Genomic DNA, 21584 nt, shown 5'->3' on the forward strand with positions numbered 1-21584 from the left:
TGATGTAGAGTTAGGCAGCCAGGGAGGACAGCTGGTTTAGTGATCTGACCCACTCCACAGGGTGAGCATCACCATGGGAGAGAAGGAGGCAGCCCCAGGAAACAGCCACAACAGCCAGGCTCAGCTCCACACCTGATCACAACCCTCCCCCATACTGGGCTCTGAAACAGACAGAAAACCAGCAGCAGCACCCATCAAATCCAGAGGGTTAGTGTTTCTCTCTCAACCCTCAGGAAACCAATCATTCATCCCAGTTCTGTGCTGGGATTGGCTCACACCAGCCATTAGTCCCATGAAGCCATCAAACTATGTGGAGGACACAATAACCAATCAGCTCTGAGACACTGGAAACAAGGACCGAATGCTTTATTGATCATTTGATGACTGGTTGAACAGAGTTTGTTTGTGTTTCCTGTACAGGAACAAGGTGATCAATGAAGCAGAGATCAGAGAGACAGCTGTCACAGTCAGGGTCACAATCAGGACCACCTCAGACTCCACACCTACAAAGCAATGAGAAACCAATGGTTACTGAAGCTAACACTGAGGGGGAAATGGAAACCAGCAGTCAGCCAACTCACCCCCTGGAGACCTCTCCTGTATCCTTCCCTCAGCCTCATTCAGGGAGGCTGTTGCCAGGTTGGTCCCATCAGTATCCAGAATGAGCAGGGGTCCAAGTGAGGCCTCAGCCTCCCACTTCAATCCAGCTTCACTCTCTGCAATATCAACCATTCCAGTTAGAGAGGGGAAAGGGGGAAGCTCCCACATCTAGAGGATCAATGTCCTACCAGCTTCAGCTACAAGATCTCTCCTTCCTCTGGATCCAAATCCCAAATCCCTTGTGGCCCCACAGTTCCCCACATGGCAACAGGCACAAATGTCAAAGCTCGATTCCTCCAATGGGGTCCAGCTAAACAAGAGAAATCAGTCAACCAGGTTGTGCATCACTTCTCCACACAAACACATCCCTGAGGGAGAGGGGGAACTTACACATTCTGCATCTTCTGTAAAGTACAAGCTTTGTTCCTGGAATCTCTCCGATCCACTGGAACAACTTTCAGGTGACAGGTGATGAAAATCTGAGGGACACATTCAACACAAGTGGTTATTTAGTGACTCCCTCCCAACATGGAGACCCCAATGATCAGCTTCCTCTTACCAAGGAACGCTCATCTCCAAAGAAACGGAAGGCATCCAGGTCAAAGCGGAGCTTGTCCGGCTCCCGCTCATCTCCTGGAAACACAAAGGTTGAAAAGGAGTCCTCAGCTTTGCTGTCCAGGAGGCAGCTGAAGAAAGATGGAAAAAGGGACATGAAGTGAATCCAGAGAAGCCATTGAGATGGGAGCAGCTGGAGAAAGCAGAGAGCTCCTTACCCATTGTAGTCAATGATGCTGTATCTCGGGCTGGAGTCCTTGTCTGGCCTCAATGTCGCTACACAGCGGTCAATGTAGAGCTTCAGGGCCATGTGGTTGCTCATTGAAACAGAGGCCTCAATGTGAATGAGCTCACCCAGGTAGTAGACAGTCGAAGTGCGCTCTGTAAGCCAGTCACCTGAAGGACAAGAGGACAAGGGTTGGAGACAGTGGGTGTAACTCCCAGTGAGTGAGGACAGGAAATCACTCCCCATCCACCCATCACATACCATTCATTCGGCGCAGTGAGACTGACAGATGCCCTTCTCCAGACCTGGTGGAGCTGAATGGGATCCAGGTGGGCTTGATGGGGTTACTGCTCACATTGCCCTTCCTGGAAAGACAGTGCAGGCATTTTAGGACAAGGTCAGAGGTCACGAGCAGCTGGAGATCTTATTGACAATCAAGTAAAGATTCTCACCTAAAATAACGACACTCAATGGGAACGACCGCTCCATTGGTTCTCACAATAACAGATCCATGATACTCTGGGCTGTGACTCAGGTGGGTGCTGTAGATCTGGAAATCTCCAGTCATCTGAAAGACAGCAGCTTAAGGAATGAAGAACTGATATGAAATGAGAATGTTCTACACTGGGGTTAACAATGAACTCATCTCATTAAAACAATTCTTCAGGGGGATTGACAGGGTCAGTGTGAAGAGGCGGCTGCCCCCAAGCTGGAGAGTCTGTTGGGGAGGAGTCATCTCAGGTCAGGGGTCAGTCATTTAGGATTTAATGTGATGAGGAATTTCTTCATTCAGCAGCTGAATAATCTTTGGAATTCTCTCCAGCCCCAGAGAGCTGGGAATGGTCACTCTGAGGATATTCAGGACAGAGGCATTTATTTCTGGCCATTGAGGGAATCATGTTGTCAGAACAGAAGGAAGGAGGTAGAAGAGGGGGAGGGGTAGCATTATTGGTCAGAGATTGTATCACAGTGTCAGAGAGGAGGTTTGATGAGGACTTATCTGTTGAGGTAGTATGGGCGGAGATTAGAAATAGGAGAGGAGAGGTCACCCTGTTGGGAGTCTTTTATAGACCTCCTAAAAGTTCTAGAGAGGTTGAGGAAAGGATTGCGGAGTCAATCCTGCTTAGGAGTGAAAGTAATAGGGCAATTGTTATGGGGGATTTTAACTTGACTAATATTGACTGGAATTGTTATAGCTCTAGCTCGTTAGAGGGGTCAGTTTTTGTTCAAAGCGTGCAGGAAGGTTTTTTGACTCAGTATGTAGACAGGCCAACTAGAGGTGAGGCTATATTGGATCTGGTGCTGGGAAATGAGCCAGACCAGGTGCTAGACTTGGAAGTTGGTGTGCATTTTGGTGATAGTGACCACAATTCGGTTACGTTCACCTTAGTGATGGAAAGGGATAGGCATGAACCTCGGGCCAGTGGTTTTAGCTGGGGGAAGGGTAATTATGAGGCTATTAGGAGAGAATTAGGAAACATAGGTTGGACTAGGAGATTACAGGGACTGGGAACGTCCGACATGTGGAGTTTTTTCAAGGAGCAGCTACTGCGAGTCTGTGATAGGTATGTCCCTGTCAGGCAAGGAGGAATTGGTAGGGCTAGGGAACCGTGGTGCACCAAAAAAGTTTCTTTGTTGGTTAAAAAGAAAAAGGAGGCTTATGTTCGGATGAGACGTGAGCACTCGGGTAGTGCACTAGAAAGCTTTAGATTGGCTAAGAGGGAGTTGAAGAGCGAGCTTAGAAGGGCTAAAAGGGGACATGAGAAGACTTTGGCGGATAGGGTTAAAGAGAATCCTAAGGCGTTCTATAGGTATGTCAAGAACAGAAGGTTGGTTAGGGCAAGTTTAGGGCCAGTTATAGATGGCAGAGGGAAGTTATGTGTGGAACCGGAGGAGATTGGTGAAGCATTGAACCAATATTTCTCTTCGGTGTTCACGCAAGGGGACATGAATATAGCTGAGGAGGACACTGGGTTGCAAGGGAGTCGAATAGACAGTATTACAGTTGATAAGGAGGATGTGCAGGATATTCTGGAGGGTCTGAAAATAGATAAATCCCCTGGTCCGGATGGGATTTATCCAAGGATTCTCTGGGAGGCAAGAGAAGTGATTGCAGAGCCTCTGGCTCTGATCTTCAGGTCGTCGTTGGCCTCTGGTATAGTACCAGAAGATTGGAGGTTAGCGAATGTTGTCCCATTGTTTAAGAAGGGGAACAGAGACTTCCCCGGGAATTATAGACCGGTGAGTCTCACTTCTGTTGTCGGCAAGATGTTGGAAAAAATTATAAGGGATAGGATTTATAGTTATTTGGAGAGTAATGAATTGATAGGTGATAGTCAGCATGGTTTTGTGGCAGGTAGGTCGTGCCTTACTAACCTTATTGAGTTTTTTGAGAAAGTGACCAAGGAGGTGGATGGGGGCAAGGCAGTGGACGTGGTATATATGGATTTTAGTAAGGCGTTTGATAAGGTTCACCATGGTAGGCTTCTGCAGAAAATGCAGATGTATGGGATTGGGGGTGATCTAGGAAATTGGATCAGGAATTGGCTAGCGGATAGGAAACAGAGGGTGGTGGTTGATAGTAAATATTCATCATGGAGTGCGGTTACAAGTGGTGTACCTCAGGGATCTGTTTTGGGGCCACTGCTGTTTGTAATATTTATTAATGATCTGGATGAGGGTATAGTTGGGTGGATTAGCAAATTTGCTGATGACACCAAAGTCGGTGGTGTGGTAGACAGTGAGGAAGGGTGTCGTAGTTTGCAGGAAGACTTAGACAGGTTGCAAAGTTGGGCCGAGAGGTGGCGGATGGAGTTTAATGCGGAGAAGTGTGAGGTAATTCACTTTGGTAGGAATAACAGATGTGTTGAGTATAGGGCTAACGGGAGGACTTTGAATAGTGTGGAGGAGCAGAGGGATCTAGGTGTATGTGTGCATAGATCCCTGAAAGTTGGGAATCAAGTAGATAAGGTTGTTAAGAAGGCATATGGTGTCTTGGCGTTTATTGGTAGGGGGATTGAATTTAGGAGTCGTAGCGTTATGTTGCAACTGTACACAACTCTGGTGCGGCCGCACTTGGAGTACTGTGTGCAGTTCTGGTCCCCACATTACAGGAAGGATGTGGAGGCTTTGGAGAGGGTGCAGAGGAGGTTTACCAGGATGTTGCCTGGTATGGAGGGGAGATCCTATGAGGAGAGGCTGAGGGATTTGGGATTGTTTTCGCTGGAAAGGCGGCGGCTAAGAGGGGATCTTATTGAAACATATAAGATGATTAGAGGTTTAGATAGGGTGGATAGTGATAGCCTTTTTCCTCTGATGGAGAAATCCAGCACGAGGGGGCATGGCTTTAAATTGAGGGGGGGTAGTTATAGAACCGATGTCAGGGGTAGGTTCTTTACCCAGAGGGTGGTGAGGGATTGGAATGCCCTGCCAGCATCAGTAGTAAATGCGCCTAGTTTGGGGGCGTTTAAGAGATCCGTAGATAGGTTCATGGACGAAAAGAAATTGGTTTAGGTTGGAGGGTCACAGTTTTTTTTTTTTTTAACTGGTCGGTGCAACATCGTGGGCCGAAGGGCCTGTTCTGCGCTGTAATGTTCTATGTTCTATGTTCTATGTTTTAACAGGAACATGGAGGCTGTGGGAATCTTCAATGACTGGGGAACAGGCTCAAGGAGCTGAATGGCCTCATCTGGTTAGCAGTGTTGCTATGCAACCTCAGCCCTTCCTGCAAGGAGAGATCATTAGCACAAGACCAGAATCAATTAACAGGGAAGTGATTCAATAAAAGCGTCAGTTAACAGGAAAAGGAGCCACAAGTTGTCAGTAATTTGGAACATGGAAATAGAACAGTTTGTAATCAGAACCCCATTTATTCCAATGACTGGGAAAGTGGGAAGTGTGGAGTTCCTCTTTCGTCCAATCCATCTCAATTCCCATTACATTCAGACTCGTCCCAAAATTGGATTAAACAGGACTGAAACTCAATCCTCTGTTGAGTTGATCTGAATGAGGGGAAATCAAACTGAAAATCCTCACAACAAGAGGGAAAGCTTGGAGGAAGCAAAGAGAAGCTTCCAGAACAATGGGGTTGGAGAGAGTCAGACCAGTGAAAGCAAAGTACAATCCTGAATAGAAAGCTAGTTTGGGGTTTATAAAGCTGGAGACAGCTATCTCCTCAATATCAATGACATCTCACCCAGTGTTGGAGTGAAGAGTGGGGAACAACCTATAGCCCCAGCTCAGAGGCAGAGTTTGAGGATTCACATTACCTGCAATCTGCTGCCACACTCATGGAGTCCATAGTCAAAGAGGACAGTGTGGTTCTGAGAGTAGATCCTGGTTGGCCGACAACCTGCTGTCCCCAGGGTCAGATCAGCAGCTTTAACCAGGTGCCTGGTTCCAAATAAATCCAGCTGGACCCTGACCAGCAGCTTGTCCTCTCCACAGTGCACCCTCACACTCGGCACTGGAGACACACCTTGACCCTCAGACACACTGAAATGGGAATCAAAGGGAGGCCCAGGAGGAGGGACTGTCTGAGGCCTCGGGGTGGCTTTGACTATTATCCATGGAAACCTGTGGCCTGGAAACTGTTGCCAAGTATCAGAGCAACAAACAGCTCCAACTAACACCAGCACTGGGAAGAAACCCCTCACTCCAAAATCCCCCGTCATCCCAAACAACTGAACCATCCCTTCAGGCACCAAGCGACACCTTTTATACACACAGCCCACACTCAGCTGACAGCAATTATTCCAGAATCAATAACTCCAATTGAACCAATTACCCAGCCCCTCCCCCCCCACTCCCCCCCCCCCCCCCCCCCCCGCCCTTCCTCTTTCAGGCATTTCTTTTGATGCCAATCAAGCAAACGAACTCAAATTAACTTAGGGACAAAGTAAAAGGGGCAGCTCCCCAAAAGGAAGGGGGGAACAGCCCGAACCAAAATCAAAGTCGAAAAGAAACTTAAAACGTCAAACCAAAAGATGATTATCGGGGTCGATAATACACCCCAGCCCCTGCGGCGCCCAGCGGTCGCGGAAGGCGTCAACCGCGCCCGTGGACACCGCATGTTCCCTCTCCAGAGACACCTGGCCGCGAATGTAGCCGCGGTAGAGGGGCAGACAGTCGGGATGGACGGCCCCGTCGATCGCCCGCTGCCTGGACCTATTGATGGCGAGTCTTGCCAGGCCCAGGAGCAGGTTCACGAGGAGGTCGGCATCCCATCACGCCCCTCTCCGCACCAGGTGCCCGTAGATCAGGAGCGTGGGACTGAAGTGCAAACAAAACATCAGTAAGAGGTGTTTGAGGAAACCAAAAAGGGTGTGCAGCCTAAAACACAGAACGTAGACATGGTCCACGGACTCCACGAGGCCACAGAAGGGGCAGTCTTGGGAGCCCGTGAACCCATGAAACCTACGGTTGTGCGGAACCACTGCATGCATCACCCTCCACCTCAGGTCCCCAAGATAATTGGGGAAGATCCCTCCGTCGAGGGACCTCCACTGGGGACCTCCGCCGCCCGGCGGCAACAAGGCCGCCAAGGTGTATCCAGGCGACGGGCGAGGATGCGGTAGTGGAAGGTGTGCAGCAACAGCCCGTACAGGAAACGCCTCCGTGCGGTGAAAAAGGCACGGAGGACATTTCCGTGACGCGGCTCATGCTGTGGGGCACCTGCCCCGGGAGGGGGGGCATAGGCTTTGGAGCAATGTGGAATTCCGCCCGAGCAGGGGAACGCTCAGGCAGGATCCCACCGCACTCCTGCGCCGCCTCGAGACCACGTGCACATTCGGGGCCGAGCACGACCGTCCTAAGGTCTTGGATGGCTTTGGCCGCGCCCCAGACGGGCACCCCCGTGCGCTCAGCCAGCACGCGGGGCCTCATCCTGCCCGCTCGTCCGCCATCCAGCACGTCCCTGATTCTGGTCACCCCGGCGTCCACGGCCCCCCTCTCCGTCAGCCACCTGAAGTTATACAGCTGGAGGAGCGGATTCCTGAGCAGCGGCTCTCTCATGAGGGCCGCTACTCCTGACGCTGCGTCGCGAGGCGACCGTGTTCCAGACAGTGAGGAGGTCCTGGTAAAAGACGGGCAACTCCCGCAAGGAGGTCGGAATACGCCCCAGATTTATATGCAGCAGCTGCACATCGTAATTCAGGCCGTGCAACTGGCGGAAGAAATACGTCGCCAGGGCACACCATCGTGGAGGAGGCTCGATGTAAAGGTATCTCTGCAGGGTCTGGAGGTGGAAGGTCGCTACCTGTGTGCGAAAACATACGAGACCCTTGTGGTGAACCATCGTTGGTTCACCACTGGGGTTGTTATTGTGTTACTGTTGGGCTAGGGTGTTGTTGTTATGGGGGTTGTACTATGTTGTTGGGTTAGGGTGTTTACCTGTCCTAAGTGTTATCATGGCACACTCCAGTGGGGTCCCGCCTCCGGTGGCAGGGTATAAGACCCCCTGCTCCGGCAGGACCCCTTCAGTCTGAACGGGTGAATTTGTGTTAGTAGTTTCATTGTTAATGTATTAAAGCCTTCAGTACTAAAGCCTTGTTTCCGGGTGCTCATTGAGGTGCATCAATTTAATACATTAACTGAGAATATGGAACAGATCCTAAAACCGGATCGTCTGACACTGGACCCACGTGCGGTCGGTGCAGCTAACACATTCGAACATTGGTGGAAGTGCTTCGAGGACTACCTGGCAGCCTCGGTAGCTATCACTACGGACAGTGATAGACTCCAGGTCCTCCACGCGAGGGTAAGCGACACGATTTACCTGGCCATTCGTGCAGCTTCCACTTACCAGGGTGCCGTCGAGCTCCTAAAGAATAGGTACATTACGCCACCCAACGAGATACATGCTCGTTATCTCCTCGCTACACGACGTCGGCAGTCGGGCGAGACCATAGAAGACTACGCCAATGAGCTCCTGCAGCTTGCCAGGGGTTGCGACTGTAAGGACGTCTCCGCCGAGCAGTACATGTACGACCTCGCCCGAGACGCGTTCGTAGCAGGGGTAGGGTCCTCGTACATCAGGCTTAAATTACTAGAAAAGGGGAAACTCAACTTGACCCAGGCAATGGGGATGGCCGTGAGGTTGGAGGCGGCGTCGAAGAGCTTGGCGCTGTACCCCGAGGACCACGTGCAGTCAACGTGGTTGGAGCAAGCTCTGCTCCCTCCTCGCCCCGCGAACCCGCGCTCCCAGATCGATTCGACGACGGCGGCAGCTTCAGGTGGCCAGCGATGCTATTTTTGCGGTGGGGCCAAGCATCCACGGCAGCAGTGTCCGGCAAGAACGGCAATCTGCAGCCAGTGCGGTAAAAAAGGCCACTACAGCAAAGTCTGCAGGTCCAAACCTAAAAATGGCAGTGCAGCTTGTAACCCTCCAGAACGGAGACCATCTCCTTCGGCGCTGCAGTACCCACGAGGTCCGACCACGTGCGATCTCAGGACGGCGCCATCGTGGCAAACAGAGGAGGAGGAAGACCACCAGGAGTCGCTGCGCTTGGCGCCCTCGCCCACGTGCGATTCATGGGGGCGGCCATCATGGTCCACGACGACTAGGAGCGACCAGCAGGGGTCCTCAGCATCCACATCGGCAGCATGCAGCAGCGACCAGCAGGGGTCCTCAGCATCCACATCGGCAGCATGCAGTGACGCCCAGGGGCCAACGGTGGCGTCGATCTCTCTGGATCAGACCAGGCATTTCAGACTGGAACATTCTATGATGGAGGTAAAGGTTAGTGGCAGAACTGTGAATTGTCTGTTTGACAGTGGGAGCACCGAAAGTTTCATACACCCTGAAACTGCTAAAAGGTGTGGACTCCGGGTTCTCCCTGCCAAACAGACCATTTCCATGGCATCACGGTCCCGGTCTGTACCGATCCAAGGACGATGTATGGTAACTCTTGAGGTACAGGGCACAGTTTACGAGCAATACAGGCTCCTTGTGTTACCTCACCTTTGCGCGCCAATTCTCCTCGGACTAAACTTTATGGTCCACATGAAGAGTGTGATCCTACAGTACGGTGGGCCACTCCCTTCACTGGCAGTAGGGAACCAGCCGCAGCCTCCAAATTGCCCAAAGCGCCCCGCGTGCAATCTATCCACCCTGAAGATCATGACACCATCCCTTTTTAAAAATCTGGTACCTGGCTGCAAGCCCATCGCTACTAAAAGTAGGCGTTACAGCGCTGAGGACCGGATCTTTATTAGATCTGAGGTTCAGCGGCTCCTCAAGGAAGGGATCATACAGGCCAGTGCTAGTCCGTGGAGAGCGCAGGTCGTGGTAGTCAAAAGCGGAAACAAACCTCGGATGGTCATCGACTATAGTCAGACCATTAATCGTTATACGCAGCTGGATGCGTATCCTCTCCCGCGCATTTCTGATATGGTCAATCAGATTGCGCAGTACCGAGTGTTTTCTACCATAGACCTTAAGTCCGCCTACCATCAACTCCCCATCCGCCCAGAGGACCGACAATATACGGCCTTTGAGGCGGATGGTCGTCTATACCAATTCCTCAGGGTTCCATTTGGTGTCACCAATGGGGTCTCGGTCTTCCAGCGTGCTATGGACCGAATGGTGGACCAGAACGGGTTCCGGGCTACCTTCCCGTACCTGGATAACGTCACCATCTGCGGCCATGACCAGCAGGACCACGACACGAATCTCCAACACTTTCTGCGCACTGCATCTCGCCTGAATCTGACCTATAACAGGGAGAAGTGCGTATTCCGTACGCGTAAGTTAGCCATCCTCGGATACGTGGTGGAAAACGGGGTCATTGGCCCTGATCCAGACCGTATGCGCCCACTCACTGAACTTCCCTTGCCCGCTAGCACGAAAGCACTGAGGAGATGCCTCGGGTTCTTTTCGTATTATGCACAGTGGGTCCCCAACTACGCGGACAAAGCTCGTCCGCTCATTAAGTCCACGACCTTCCCACTTACGCCGGAGGCCCAATTGGCCTTCAAGGTTTTGAAAAGCGACATCTCGAAAGCCACGATGCACGCGGTGGATGAATCCATCCCTTTCCAGGTGGAGAGTGATGCATCTGACTTCGCCCTAGCCGCCACACTAAACCAGGCAGGCAGGCCCGTCGCGTTTTTTTCCCGCACCCTTCAAGGCCCAGAGATTCGGCACTCAGCGGTGGAAAAGGAGGCTCAGGCCATTGTGGAGGCAGTCAGACACTGGCGCCATTACCTGGCAGGTAAGCGGTTCACCCTGATCACGGATCAACGATCCGTGGCGTTTATGTTCAGTAACACGCAGAGGGGCAAGATCAAGAACGATAAGATCTTGCGGTGGAGAATTGAGCTCTCCACCTATAATTACGATATTATGTATCGTCCAGGGAAGCTCAATGAGCCCTCGGATGCCCTCTCGCGCGGAACATGCGCCATCATGCAGGAGGACCGCTTGAAGGCTCTCCACAATGATCTGTGTCATCCTGGAGTCACCAGACTCTACCACTTCATAAAAGCCCGCAACCTACCCTACTCGGTGGAGGAGGTCAGGTCAGTTACTAGAAGTTGTCGGATTTGCGCAGAATGCAAACCACACTTTTATCGACCAGACCGGGCACATTTGGTCAAGGCCACTCGCCCTTTTGAGAGGCTGAGTGTGGATTTTAAGGGCCCCCTTCCCTCAACGGATCGGAATGTCTATTTTCTCAACATAATAGACGAATATTCCCGGTTTCCGTTTGTTTTCCCCTGTGCGGACACGTCAACTGCCACCGTCATCAAGGTTTTCAGTGAACTTTTTACCCTGTTCGGGTACCCCTGCTATATTCATAGCGACAGGGGCTCGTCGTTCATGAGCAACGACTTGAGGCAATTCCTGCTCTCATTCGGGATTGCCTCTAGTAGAACCACGAGCTACAACCCTAGGGGTAACGGACAGGTGGAAAGGGAGAATGCTACAGTCTGGAAGGCTGTCCTACTGGCACTGAAATCCAGGGGCCTTCCAGTCTCCCGGTGGCAGGAGGTCCTTCCAAATGCGCTCCATTCTATCCGCTCCCTCCTGTGTACGGCAACCAATGCTACTCCCCACGAGAGGATGTTCTCATTCCCTCGGAAGTCGTCCTCGGGGACCTCATTGCCAGCCTGGTTGACGTACCCAGGACCCGTCCTTCTGCGGCGCCATGTGAGGGCTCGCAAGTCCGACCCCTTGGTCGAACCGGTCCAACTCCTCCACGCCAACCCTCAGTATGCCTATGTGGCATATCCTGACGGGCGAGAGGACACTGTCTCCATTAGAGACCTGGCGCCCGCAGGGGACGTAGCAACTCCTGTCGCTCCTATTCCCCCAGTCACAGATCCACTACTCCTCATTACTTCCCCAGACGTGGCGCGGTCAGCACCGGGACCAGTGCATAACACTTTTACTCCCATGTACAGCTTGCCTGAGACTCGGAGATCGGCGCCACCATCATCACCACCACCACCACCACCAAACGTTCCAGGATCCCCTGCACCATCGCCTCACCAGGGCCGGCCGGCCCGGGAGTCCTTGAGGGGACAGCCAGATGTTGCTTTGAGAGAGCCACCGCAAGCACCTGCTCCGGTTTCGCAACCGGTGTTGAGAAGATCGCAGCGTCGGTGTGGTCCTCCAGACCGTCTGGACTTGTGAATCCTGTTATTTTTTTTGTTATTGTCTGTTTTCATCCACCCCGCCACCTTTGGTTCCTAAAGGAGGGGTGAATGTGGTGAACCATCGTTGGTTCACCACTGGGGTTGTTATTGTGTTACTGTTGGGCTAGGGTGTTGTTGTTATGGGGGTTGTACTATGTTGTTGGGTTAGGGTGTTTACCTGTCCTAAGTGTTATCATGGCACACTCCAGTGGGGTCCCGCCTCCGGTGGCAGGGTATAAGACCCCCTGCTCCGGCAGGACCCCTTCAGTCTGAACGGGTGAATTTGTGTTAGTAGTTTCATTGTTAATGTATTAAAGCCTTCAGTACTAAAGCCTTGTTTCCGGGTGCTCATTGAGGTGCATCAACCCTGACCGCCCTCCGCAAGCGGGAGATGCAGAACCGCGGCAGAAACCCAGTGCAGTCGGATGTCCCAGAAAAACCGCACAGATCCTGTGTATTCGGAGGAGAGCTCATCCGCTTCATCCTGGACCACAATGTCTTCACCTTCAACAACCAGTTCTTCATCCAGACACACGGAACAGCCATGGGGACCAAATTCGCACCTCAATATGCCAACATCTTCATGCACAGGTTCGAACAAGACTTCTTCACCGCACAGGACCTTCAACCGATGCTATACACTAGGTACTCTCCGGAATCGCTTGCATTCTTGGACACACGCATCTCCATTAAGGACGGTCACCTCAGCACCTCACTGGACCGCAAGCCCACGGATAACCTCATGATGCTCCACTTCTCCAGCTTCCACCCTAAACACGTTAAAGAAGTCATCCCCTACGGACAAGCCCTCCGAATACACAGGATCTGCTCGGATGAGGAGGATCGCAACAGACACCACCAGACGCTGAAAGATGCCCTCATAAGAACAGGATATGGCGCTCGACTCATCGATCAACAGTTCCGACGCGCCACAGCGAAAAACCGCACCGACCTCCTCAGAAGACAAACACGGGACACGGTGGACAGAGTACCCTTCGTCGTCCAGTACTTCCCCGGAGCGGAGAAGCTACGGCATCTCCTCCGGAGGCTTCAACATGTCATTGATGAAGCCGAACATCTCGCCAAGGCCATCCCCACACCCCCACCTCTTGCCTTCAAACAACCACGCAACCTCAAACCGACCATTGTCCGCAGCAAACTACCCAGCCTTCAGGAGAACAGTGACCACGACACCACACAACCCTGCCACAGCAACCTCTGCAAGACGTGCCGGATCATCGACACGGATGCCATCATCTCACGTGCGAACACCATCTACCAGGTACACGGTACATAGACTTGCAACTCGGCCAACGTTGTCTACCTGATACGCTGCAGGAAAGGATGTCCCGAGGCATGGTACATTGGGGAAACCATGCAGACGCTACGACAACGGATGAATGAACACCGCTCGACAATCACCAGGCAAGACTGTTCTCTTCCTGTGGGGGAGCACTTCAGCGGTCACGGGCATTCAGCCTTGGATCTTCAGGTAAACGTTCTCCAAGGCGGCCTTCACAACACACGACAGCGCAGAGTCGCTGAGCAGAAGCTGATAGCCAAGTTCCGCACACATGAGGACGGCCTAAACCGGGATGTTGGATTTATGTCACGTTATCAGTAACCCCCACAGCTTGCCTCCTGGACTTGCAGAATTTCACTAGCTGTTCTGTCTGGAGACAATACACATCTCTTTAACCTGTGTTTAATGTTCCCTTCACCCACATTGTCAGTACATTTAAGACCTGGCTGGCTGTCGGATTCGCATTCTAATCAGTATTCTGCAACTTGATTCTGTCTGTGCCCTGTTTGAGAGCAGATTTCCACTCCATCTGACGAAGGAGCAGTGCTCCGAAAGCTTATGGTATTTGCTACCAAATAAACCTGTTGGACTTTAATCTGGTGTTGTGAGACTTCTTACTGTGTTCACCCCAGTCCAACGCCGGCATCTCCACATCAATGGAAGAAGCCAGAGAGTGGTTGTGGAGGATTGCTTCTCTGAGTGGAGGCCTGTGACTAGTGGTGTGCCGCAGGGATCGATGTTGGGTCCATTGTTGTTTGTCATCTATATCAATGGTCTGGATGATAATGTGGTAAATTGGATCAGCACGTTTGCTGATGATACAAAGATTGGAGGTGTAGTGGACAGTGAGGAAGGTTTTCAAAGCTTGCAGAGGGATTTGGACCAACTAGAAAAATGGGCTGAAAAATGGCATGTGGAATTTAACGCAGACAAGTGTGAGATATTGCACATTGGAAGGACAAACCACAGTAGAACGTACAGGGTAAATGGTAGGACTCTGAAGAGTGCAGTTGAACAGAGGGATCTGGGAGTACAGGTACAGAATTCCCTAAAAGTGACGTCACTGGTGGATAGGGTCGTAAAGAGTGCCTTTGGTACATTGGCCTTTATAAATCGGAGTATCAAGTATAAAAGTTGGAGTGTTATGGTAAGGTTATATAAGGCATTGGTGAGGCCGAATTTGGAGTATTGTGTACAGTTTTGGTCACCTCGTTACAGGAAGGATGTAAATAAAGTTGAAAGAACATAGAACATAGAACATAGAACATAGAACATTACAGCGCAGAACAGGCCCTTCGGCCCACGATGTTGCACCGACCAGTTAAAAAAAAAACTGTGACCCTCCAACCTAAACCAATTTCTTGTCGTCCATGAACCTATCTACGGATCTCTTAAACGCCCCCAAACTAGGCGCATTTACTACTGATGCTGGCAGGGCATTCCAATCCCTCACCACCCTCTGGGTAAAGAACCTACCCCTGACATCGGTTCTATAACTACCCCCCCTCAATTTAAAGCCATGCCCCCTCGTGCTGGATTTCTCCATCAGAGGAAAAAGGCTATCACTATCCACCCTATCTAAACCTCAAATCATCTTATATGTTTCAATAAGATCCCCTCTTAGCCGCCGCCTTTCCAGCGAAAACAATCCCAAATCCCTCAGCCTCTCCTCATAGGATCTCCCCTCCATACCAGGCAACATCCTGGTAAACCTCCTCTGCACCCTCTCCAAAGCCTCCACATCCTTCCTGTAATGTGGGGACCAGAACTGCACACAGTACTCCAAGTGCGGCCGCACCAGAGTTGTGTACAGTTGCAACATAACGCTACGACTCCTAAATTCAATCCCCCTACCAATAAACGCCAAGACACCATATGCCTTCTTAACAACCTTATCTACTTGATTCCCAACTTTCAGGGATCTATGCACACATACACCTAGATCCCTCTGCTCCTCCACACTATTCAAAGTCCTCCCGTTAGCCCTATACTCAACACATCTGTTATTCCTACCAAAGTGAATTACCTCACACTTCTCCGCATTAAACTCCATCCGCCACCTCTCGGCCCAACTTTGCAACCTGTCTAAGTCTTCCTGCAAACTACGACACCCTTCCTCACTGTCTACCACACCACCGACTTTGGTGTCATCAGCAAATTTGCTAATCCACCCAACTATACCCTCATCCAGATCATTAATAAATATTACAAACAGCAGTGGCCCCAAAACAGATCCCTGAGGTACACCACTTGTAACCGCACTCCATGATGAATATTTACTATCAACCACCACCCTCTGTTTCCTATCCGCTAGCCAATTCCTGATCCAATTTCCTAGATCACCCCCAATCCCATACATCTGCATTTTCTGCAGAAGCCTACCATGGTGAACCTTATCAAACGCCTTACTAAAATCCATATATACCACGTCCACTGCCTTGCCCCCATCCACCTCCTTGGTCACTTTCTCAAAAAACTCAATAAGGTTAGTAAGGCACGACCTACCTGCCACAAAACCATGCTGACTATCACCTATCAATTCATTACTCTCCAAATAACTATAAATCCTATCCCTTATAATTTTTTCCAACATCTTGCCGACAACAGAAGTGAGACTCACCGGTCTATAATTCCCGGGGAAGTCTCTGTTCCCCTTCTTAAACAATGGGACAACATTCGCTAACCTCCAATCTTCTGGTACTATACCAGAGGCCAACGACGACCTGAAGATCAGAGCCAGAGGCTCTGCAATCACTTCTCTTGCCTCCCAGAGAATCCTTGGATAAATCCCATCCGGACCAGGGGATTTATCTATTTTCAGACCCTCCAGAAAGAGTGCAGAGAAGGTTCACAAGGATGTTGCCGGGACTTGAGAAGCTGAGTTACAGAGAGGGATTGAATAGGTTGGGACTTTATTCCCTGGAGCGTAGAAGATTGAGGGGAGATTTGATAGAGGTGTATAAGATTTTGATAGGTATAGATAGAGTGAATGCAAGCAGGCTTTTTCCGCTGAGGCTAGGGGAGAAAAAAACCAGAGGGCATGGGTTAAGGGTGAAAGGAGAAAAGTTTAAAGGGAATATTAGGGGGGGCTTCTTCACGCAGAGAGTGGTGGGAGTGTGGAATGAGCTGCCAGATAAAGTGGTAAATGCGGGGTCACTTTTAACATTTAAGAAAAACCTGGATGGGTTCATGGATGAGAGGGGTGTGGAGGGATATGGTCCAAGTGCAGGTCAGTGGGACTAGGCAAAAAATGGTTCGGCACAGACAAGAAGGGCCAAAAGGCCTGTTTCTGAGCTGTAATTTTCTATGGTTCTATGGTTCTATGATAGTCAGCATGGTTTTGTGAGAGGGAGGTCATGCCTCGCTAACCTGGTGGAGGTTTTTGAAGAAGTGACTAGAATGGTTGATGAGGGAAGGGCCGTGGATGTCGTCTATATGGACTTTAGTAAAGCGTTTGACAAAGTCCCTCATGGTAGGTTGGTGCAAAAGGTTGGATCTCAACAGATGGAGTTCAATCCAGATAAATGTGAAGTGATGCATTTTGGTAGAACTAACGTAGGAGGGAGCTATACGATAAATGGCAGAACCATAAAGGGTGTAGATACGCAGAGGGACCTGGGTGTGCAAGTCCACCGATCCTTGAAGGTGACGTCACAGGTGGAGAAGGTAGTGAAGAAGGCATATGGCATGCTTGCCTTTATAGGACGGGGCATAGAGTATAAAAGTTAGGGTCTGATGTTGCAGTTGTATAGAACATTGGTTCGGCCGCATTTGGAATACTGCGCCCAGTTCTGGTCGCCACACTACCAGAAGGACGTGGAGGCTTTAGAGAGAGTGCAGAGGAGGTTTACCAGGATGTTGCCTGGTATGGAAGGGCTTAGTTATGAGGAGAGATTGGGTAAACTGGGGTTGTTCTCACTGGAAAGACGGAGGATGAGGGGTGACCTAATAGAGGTGTATAAAATTATGAAAGGCATAGATAGGGTGAACGGTGGGAAGCTTTTTCCCAGGTCGGTGGTGACGTTCACGAGGGGTCATAGGTTCAAGGTGGGGGGGGAGAGGTTTAACACAGATATCAGAAGGACGTATTTTACACAGAGGATGGTGGGGGCCTGGGACGCGCTGCCGGGGAAGGTGGTGGGGGCGGACACACTGGGAACATTTAAGACTTATCTAGATAGCCATATGAACGGAGTGGGAATGGGGGGATACAAAAGAATGGTCTAGTTTGGACCAGGGAGCGGCGCGGGCTTGGAGGGCCGAAGGGCCTGTTCCTGTGCTGTATTGTTCTTTGTTCTTGTTGTTCTTTGTTGGCATAATTAAGGACTTCACGTACCAACTGACACAAGAACAGCTTCTTCCCTGCTGCCACCAGGCTTTTGAATGGAACTGCCTCACATTAAGTTGATCTTTCTCTGCACCCTAGCTATGACTGTGACACAACATTCTGCACCCTCTCATTTCCTCTCTATGAGTGGTATGCTTTGGCTGTCTCGCGTGCAAGAAACAATGCTTCTCACTGTAAACCAATACATGTGACAATAAGAAATCAAATCATAATCTTCTGACCCCATCGTGATTTCTCATTGAATGCACCCCTCGCCTCTGTGAAACCCAAGGAGGGGATTCACCGTCGGCAGGACCATAAGAACCCACCAGCCCAAGTGGCCAGAAAATCCCACCCAATGTGTAACCAATTTATTGGAGTTGATTGAAGAAGTAAAATGTGCCGTGAATAAAGGGGAACCAGTGGATGTACGGTACTTAGATTTCCAGAAGGTATTTAATAAAGTGCCACATCAAAGGCTGTGGTGAAAATTAAAAGTTCATGGTCTAGAACGGACCGGGGAAATGTTCCATTTCATTCTGGGAGAAAAAATGTTGGATTGGAACTAAGAACAATACAGGAACAGGCCCTATGAACCACCAAGCCTTCACTGATTACTAATCTTTATTTAGACCATTACTTGTTTCCCATACGCAGTTTCTATCCCTCTGTTTACCTCCCTTTCATGTGTCTCTCAAGATACACCTTGAATGTTGCCAATGTGCCTGATTCCACCACCTACTCTGGCAGTGTGTTCCAAGCACCCTTCACTCTCTGTGTGAAAGACCTCCTCTGCACATCTTCTCTAAACTCCCCCCCCCTCTCACCTTGGACCTGTGCCCTCTTGTAGTTGATTCTTCCAGCCTTGGAAAAAGCCTCTGACTATCAACCCTATCTCTGCCTCTCATAATTTTGTAGCCCTCTGTCAGGTCACCCCTCAGCCCCTGTCTTTCCAGAGAAAACAATCTGAGTTAATTCAACCTCTCCTCATACCTTAAACCCTCCATTGGAAGGGGTTAACTGAACCTGTTTATTTAGTGACTGTAATTAATGTCACTCCCCATGGATACTAAATGTGTCACTCGGGGGCTTCCCTCTTCTATTAATAAGGCAATCATTGAAATGAGAATCATTTCAATCACCCCCAGCAATAACAGGGACCAGAGACTCTACAGAACGGGAGAGGAGAGAGCAGAATCTGGGAACAATGGATCGGAATGTTACAACAATGAACAGGAGTTTAACTGATGGACTTAACTATCTTGTTTGGGAGACTTATTGGATGACATTAACATGGCGAATTTATGGGCTAATTTTCGTGATTCAAGCAGGTTACTATCCCATTCTCGCTATTGTTGGTATCCCGGGTAAGTCTCTAACTCTAACTTGTAATTCTATAACTGTGTTTAACTGCCTCACTCTTGTTTTTGTTTAAGTTTTGAGAAGACCAAAGCTGTTGACTTCAGTTGCAATCACAAATTTGGAAATGTTCCTCTGCTAACCACTTGCACAGCAAACCCGAGCTGAGATTAAAATATAAGGGATGGTTTAATTTTCCACCATCGCACGAGGGAGAGGTTTCACAACATTCACCTCTTCTTACTCTCACACAGTAAATGGGGGATAGGGAAAGAGAAAGAAGGTTAAGGACACAGCCACAATAAAATACAAGGATGGGTTTTATATGTGTCCAGAGTCTGGAATCATGAGTCAACAGGAATGTTCCTTCCGAGGGGAGGTTGACGGTTGTTGAATTCTTTGTCTTCCATCCTCCATGACGGGAGAAGTTACATCGAATGAGTCAGTCTGTAGGCATGAGTTCCAAGGTTCCAGCTGTCAGCAGGCTTGAAAAGGGTTAGAGTTCTCTCTGCTGCCACCAGCTTGATGGTAGACAGCACAGGCCATTGCCTGGAGTTCTGCTAATATTCGAGATGAGACAGGAACTGCTGGAATTCAACAGCATATTTTGGAGGAGGTCATGTGACGTAGCTGCTCAATGTTGGACACAGGGTGACTGGAATCTTGAGGTTTAATTGGAGTCGGGAGTTCTTTGCTGTCGGAGACATTGGTCACGAGTCGGTAAACAGGGTCTCTTTTCCAAACCGGTTGGAGCCGCTAATGTTGCGACCATTCGCACCATTATGGGAGACTCAGACCTGTGAAGACTTGTCTATGTTTGAAGGTGCCTGGATCAGACTCACACTCCATGCGGCCATTGTTACGTTGAAACTCAGGCAAGGCATCAGGTGACCAGCTGCAGACATTTTTTTCAGGTCGGCTAATGTCTGTTTTGAAAAGCACTGAAAAAATGTCTTTATAATGTATCCCAGCTGATGAATAAATATCTGTACATATAGATATTGTTTCTGTCACACCTCAACCATGACAGGAAGCAACACTTGAATCATACTGTGAGCATCCTGACCATCGAGCTGTGGACTTCCCTCTCTGCACCTCTCCACTGCTCAACCTCACTTTACCATTTGAAAAATCATTCCTTAACACCCAACAATTTGACCCAACCTTTGGTCATTTGACCCAGTTTAACCTATTTCCTCAGTGCCATGTTTTGTTTGTTTATGATTCTGTGAAGTGTCTTGAGGGTGAAAGATGTAAGGAGAGGATTCATAATTTTTGTATCGTTCCATTGTGATTGAATCTCACTGCCTTCCATCATAAACCTTCTATTTGTTCTTCCAGTTACTATCATTCCAACACATCCCTGGATACAAAAATACATTTCAAAATCTCCCTGTCCTGAATAAATCTGATAGGCTTGCTTGCATAATGATGGAGAATTTTCGTATTTATTCCCCGTCCACACAGTTAACTCAGTGATGATCATGATCCTGTTGCGGGGAAAGTGTGGCCTCTCCAAATGTGTAATGCGTTACCTCGTGGCCATGGCGACAGCAGATCTCCTGGTAATCATCTTGGATGTGGTATTGAGACAGATTCCAGTTGTTTTTTGGGAACAGTTTACTTTCCTGTACGATGTCCGAGTGTGTAATATCCATGGTGTGCTGCTTCATGCAGCCACTGACTGTTCCGTCTGGTTCACTGTCGCGTTCACCTTTGATCGATTTGTGGCAATTTGTAATGAGAATCTGAAAAAGAAATATTGCACGGAGAAAATGGCGGCTGTGGCCCTGGGAACAGTGAGTGTGCTGAGCTGTTTAAAGAACATTATGTGGTATTTTATATACACTGGTCAGTATTTGCTGTTCAACTCCCCCTTCTTTTGTGTTGTACCGGAGTCTGTTCGGTTTTCTGACGTCTGGGTATCAATCGAGTTCCTCCATCACATCCTGACCCCATTTGTACCATTTGTCCTGATTCTGCTGTTCAACATTTTCACCGTGAAACACATTTTAGTGAGCAGCAGAGCTCGCAAGAGACTGCAAAATCACAGCAACGGGGAGAGTCCCAGAGACCCAGAGATGGAGAATCGAAGGAAATCCATCATTTTGCTCTTTTCTCTCTCAGCAAATTTCATCCTGTTATGGGCAACATTTATGGTCTATTCCATATGGTACCGTATGTGGTTGTTGCGATATCGATCTGTAGACTTTCATCAAATTGTTATTGAATTTGGCTTCATGCTACAGCTCCTGGGCTGCTGCACAAACACTTATATTTATGCAGTGGTTCAGGCTAAGTTCAGAGAGCAGTTGAGGAATGTGTTTAAATATCCTTTTATTGCAATTGTGCGATATCTGAATCATAAGAAGATGTGAATCACTGAGATTAAAAATGTTTGCTCAATAACACAACATTGGTTTGAATTTATTTGGAACATCGGGAATGAGAATATGGCCGACAGGGGTGACTTAATCAGACAGGAACTGAAATCTCCCTTTCCCGATGGTGGGATGCGTTCATTAGATTACGTTAGCAGCAATTCAGTGGCGGACGATACTCACAATGTCTGCTGA

General features: G+C 49.5%; 1 protein-coding gene across 1 annotated transcript; it reads right to left on the reverse strand.

Moving 5' to 3' along the window:
* Nucleotides 1-366: 366 nt before the first annotated feature.
* LOC144507654 (zona pellucida sperm-binding protein 3-like) lies at nucleotides 367-20681 on the reverse strand. Its single transcript, XM_078234811.1, has 10 exons — nucleotides 20544-20681; nucleotides 19806-19934; nucleotides 5650-5970; nucleotides 1834-1949; nucleotides 1643-1746; nucleotides 1374-1551; nucleotides 1160-1286; nucleotides 991-1079; nucleotides 789-910; nucleotides 367-503 (listed from the first exon to the last, which is right to left on the reverse strand). Exons 1-10 carry the CDS (start codon nucleotides 20679-20681, stop codon nucleotides 367-369), a joined length of 1461 nt encoding a protein of 486 aa, XP_078090937.1.
* Nucleotides 20682-21584: the final 903 nt, after the last annotated feature.

Source organism: Mustelus asterias, chromosome 19, assembly GCF_964213995.1.
Source record: "Mustelus asterias chromosome 19, sMusAst1.hap1.1, whole genome shotgun sequence".
Classification (NCBI taxonomy): domain Eukaryota; kingdom Metazoa; phylum Chordata; class Chondrichthyes; order Carcharhiniformes; family Triakidae; genus Mustelus; species Mustelus asterias.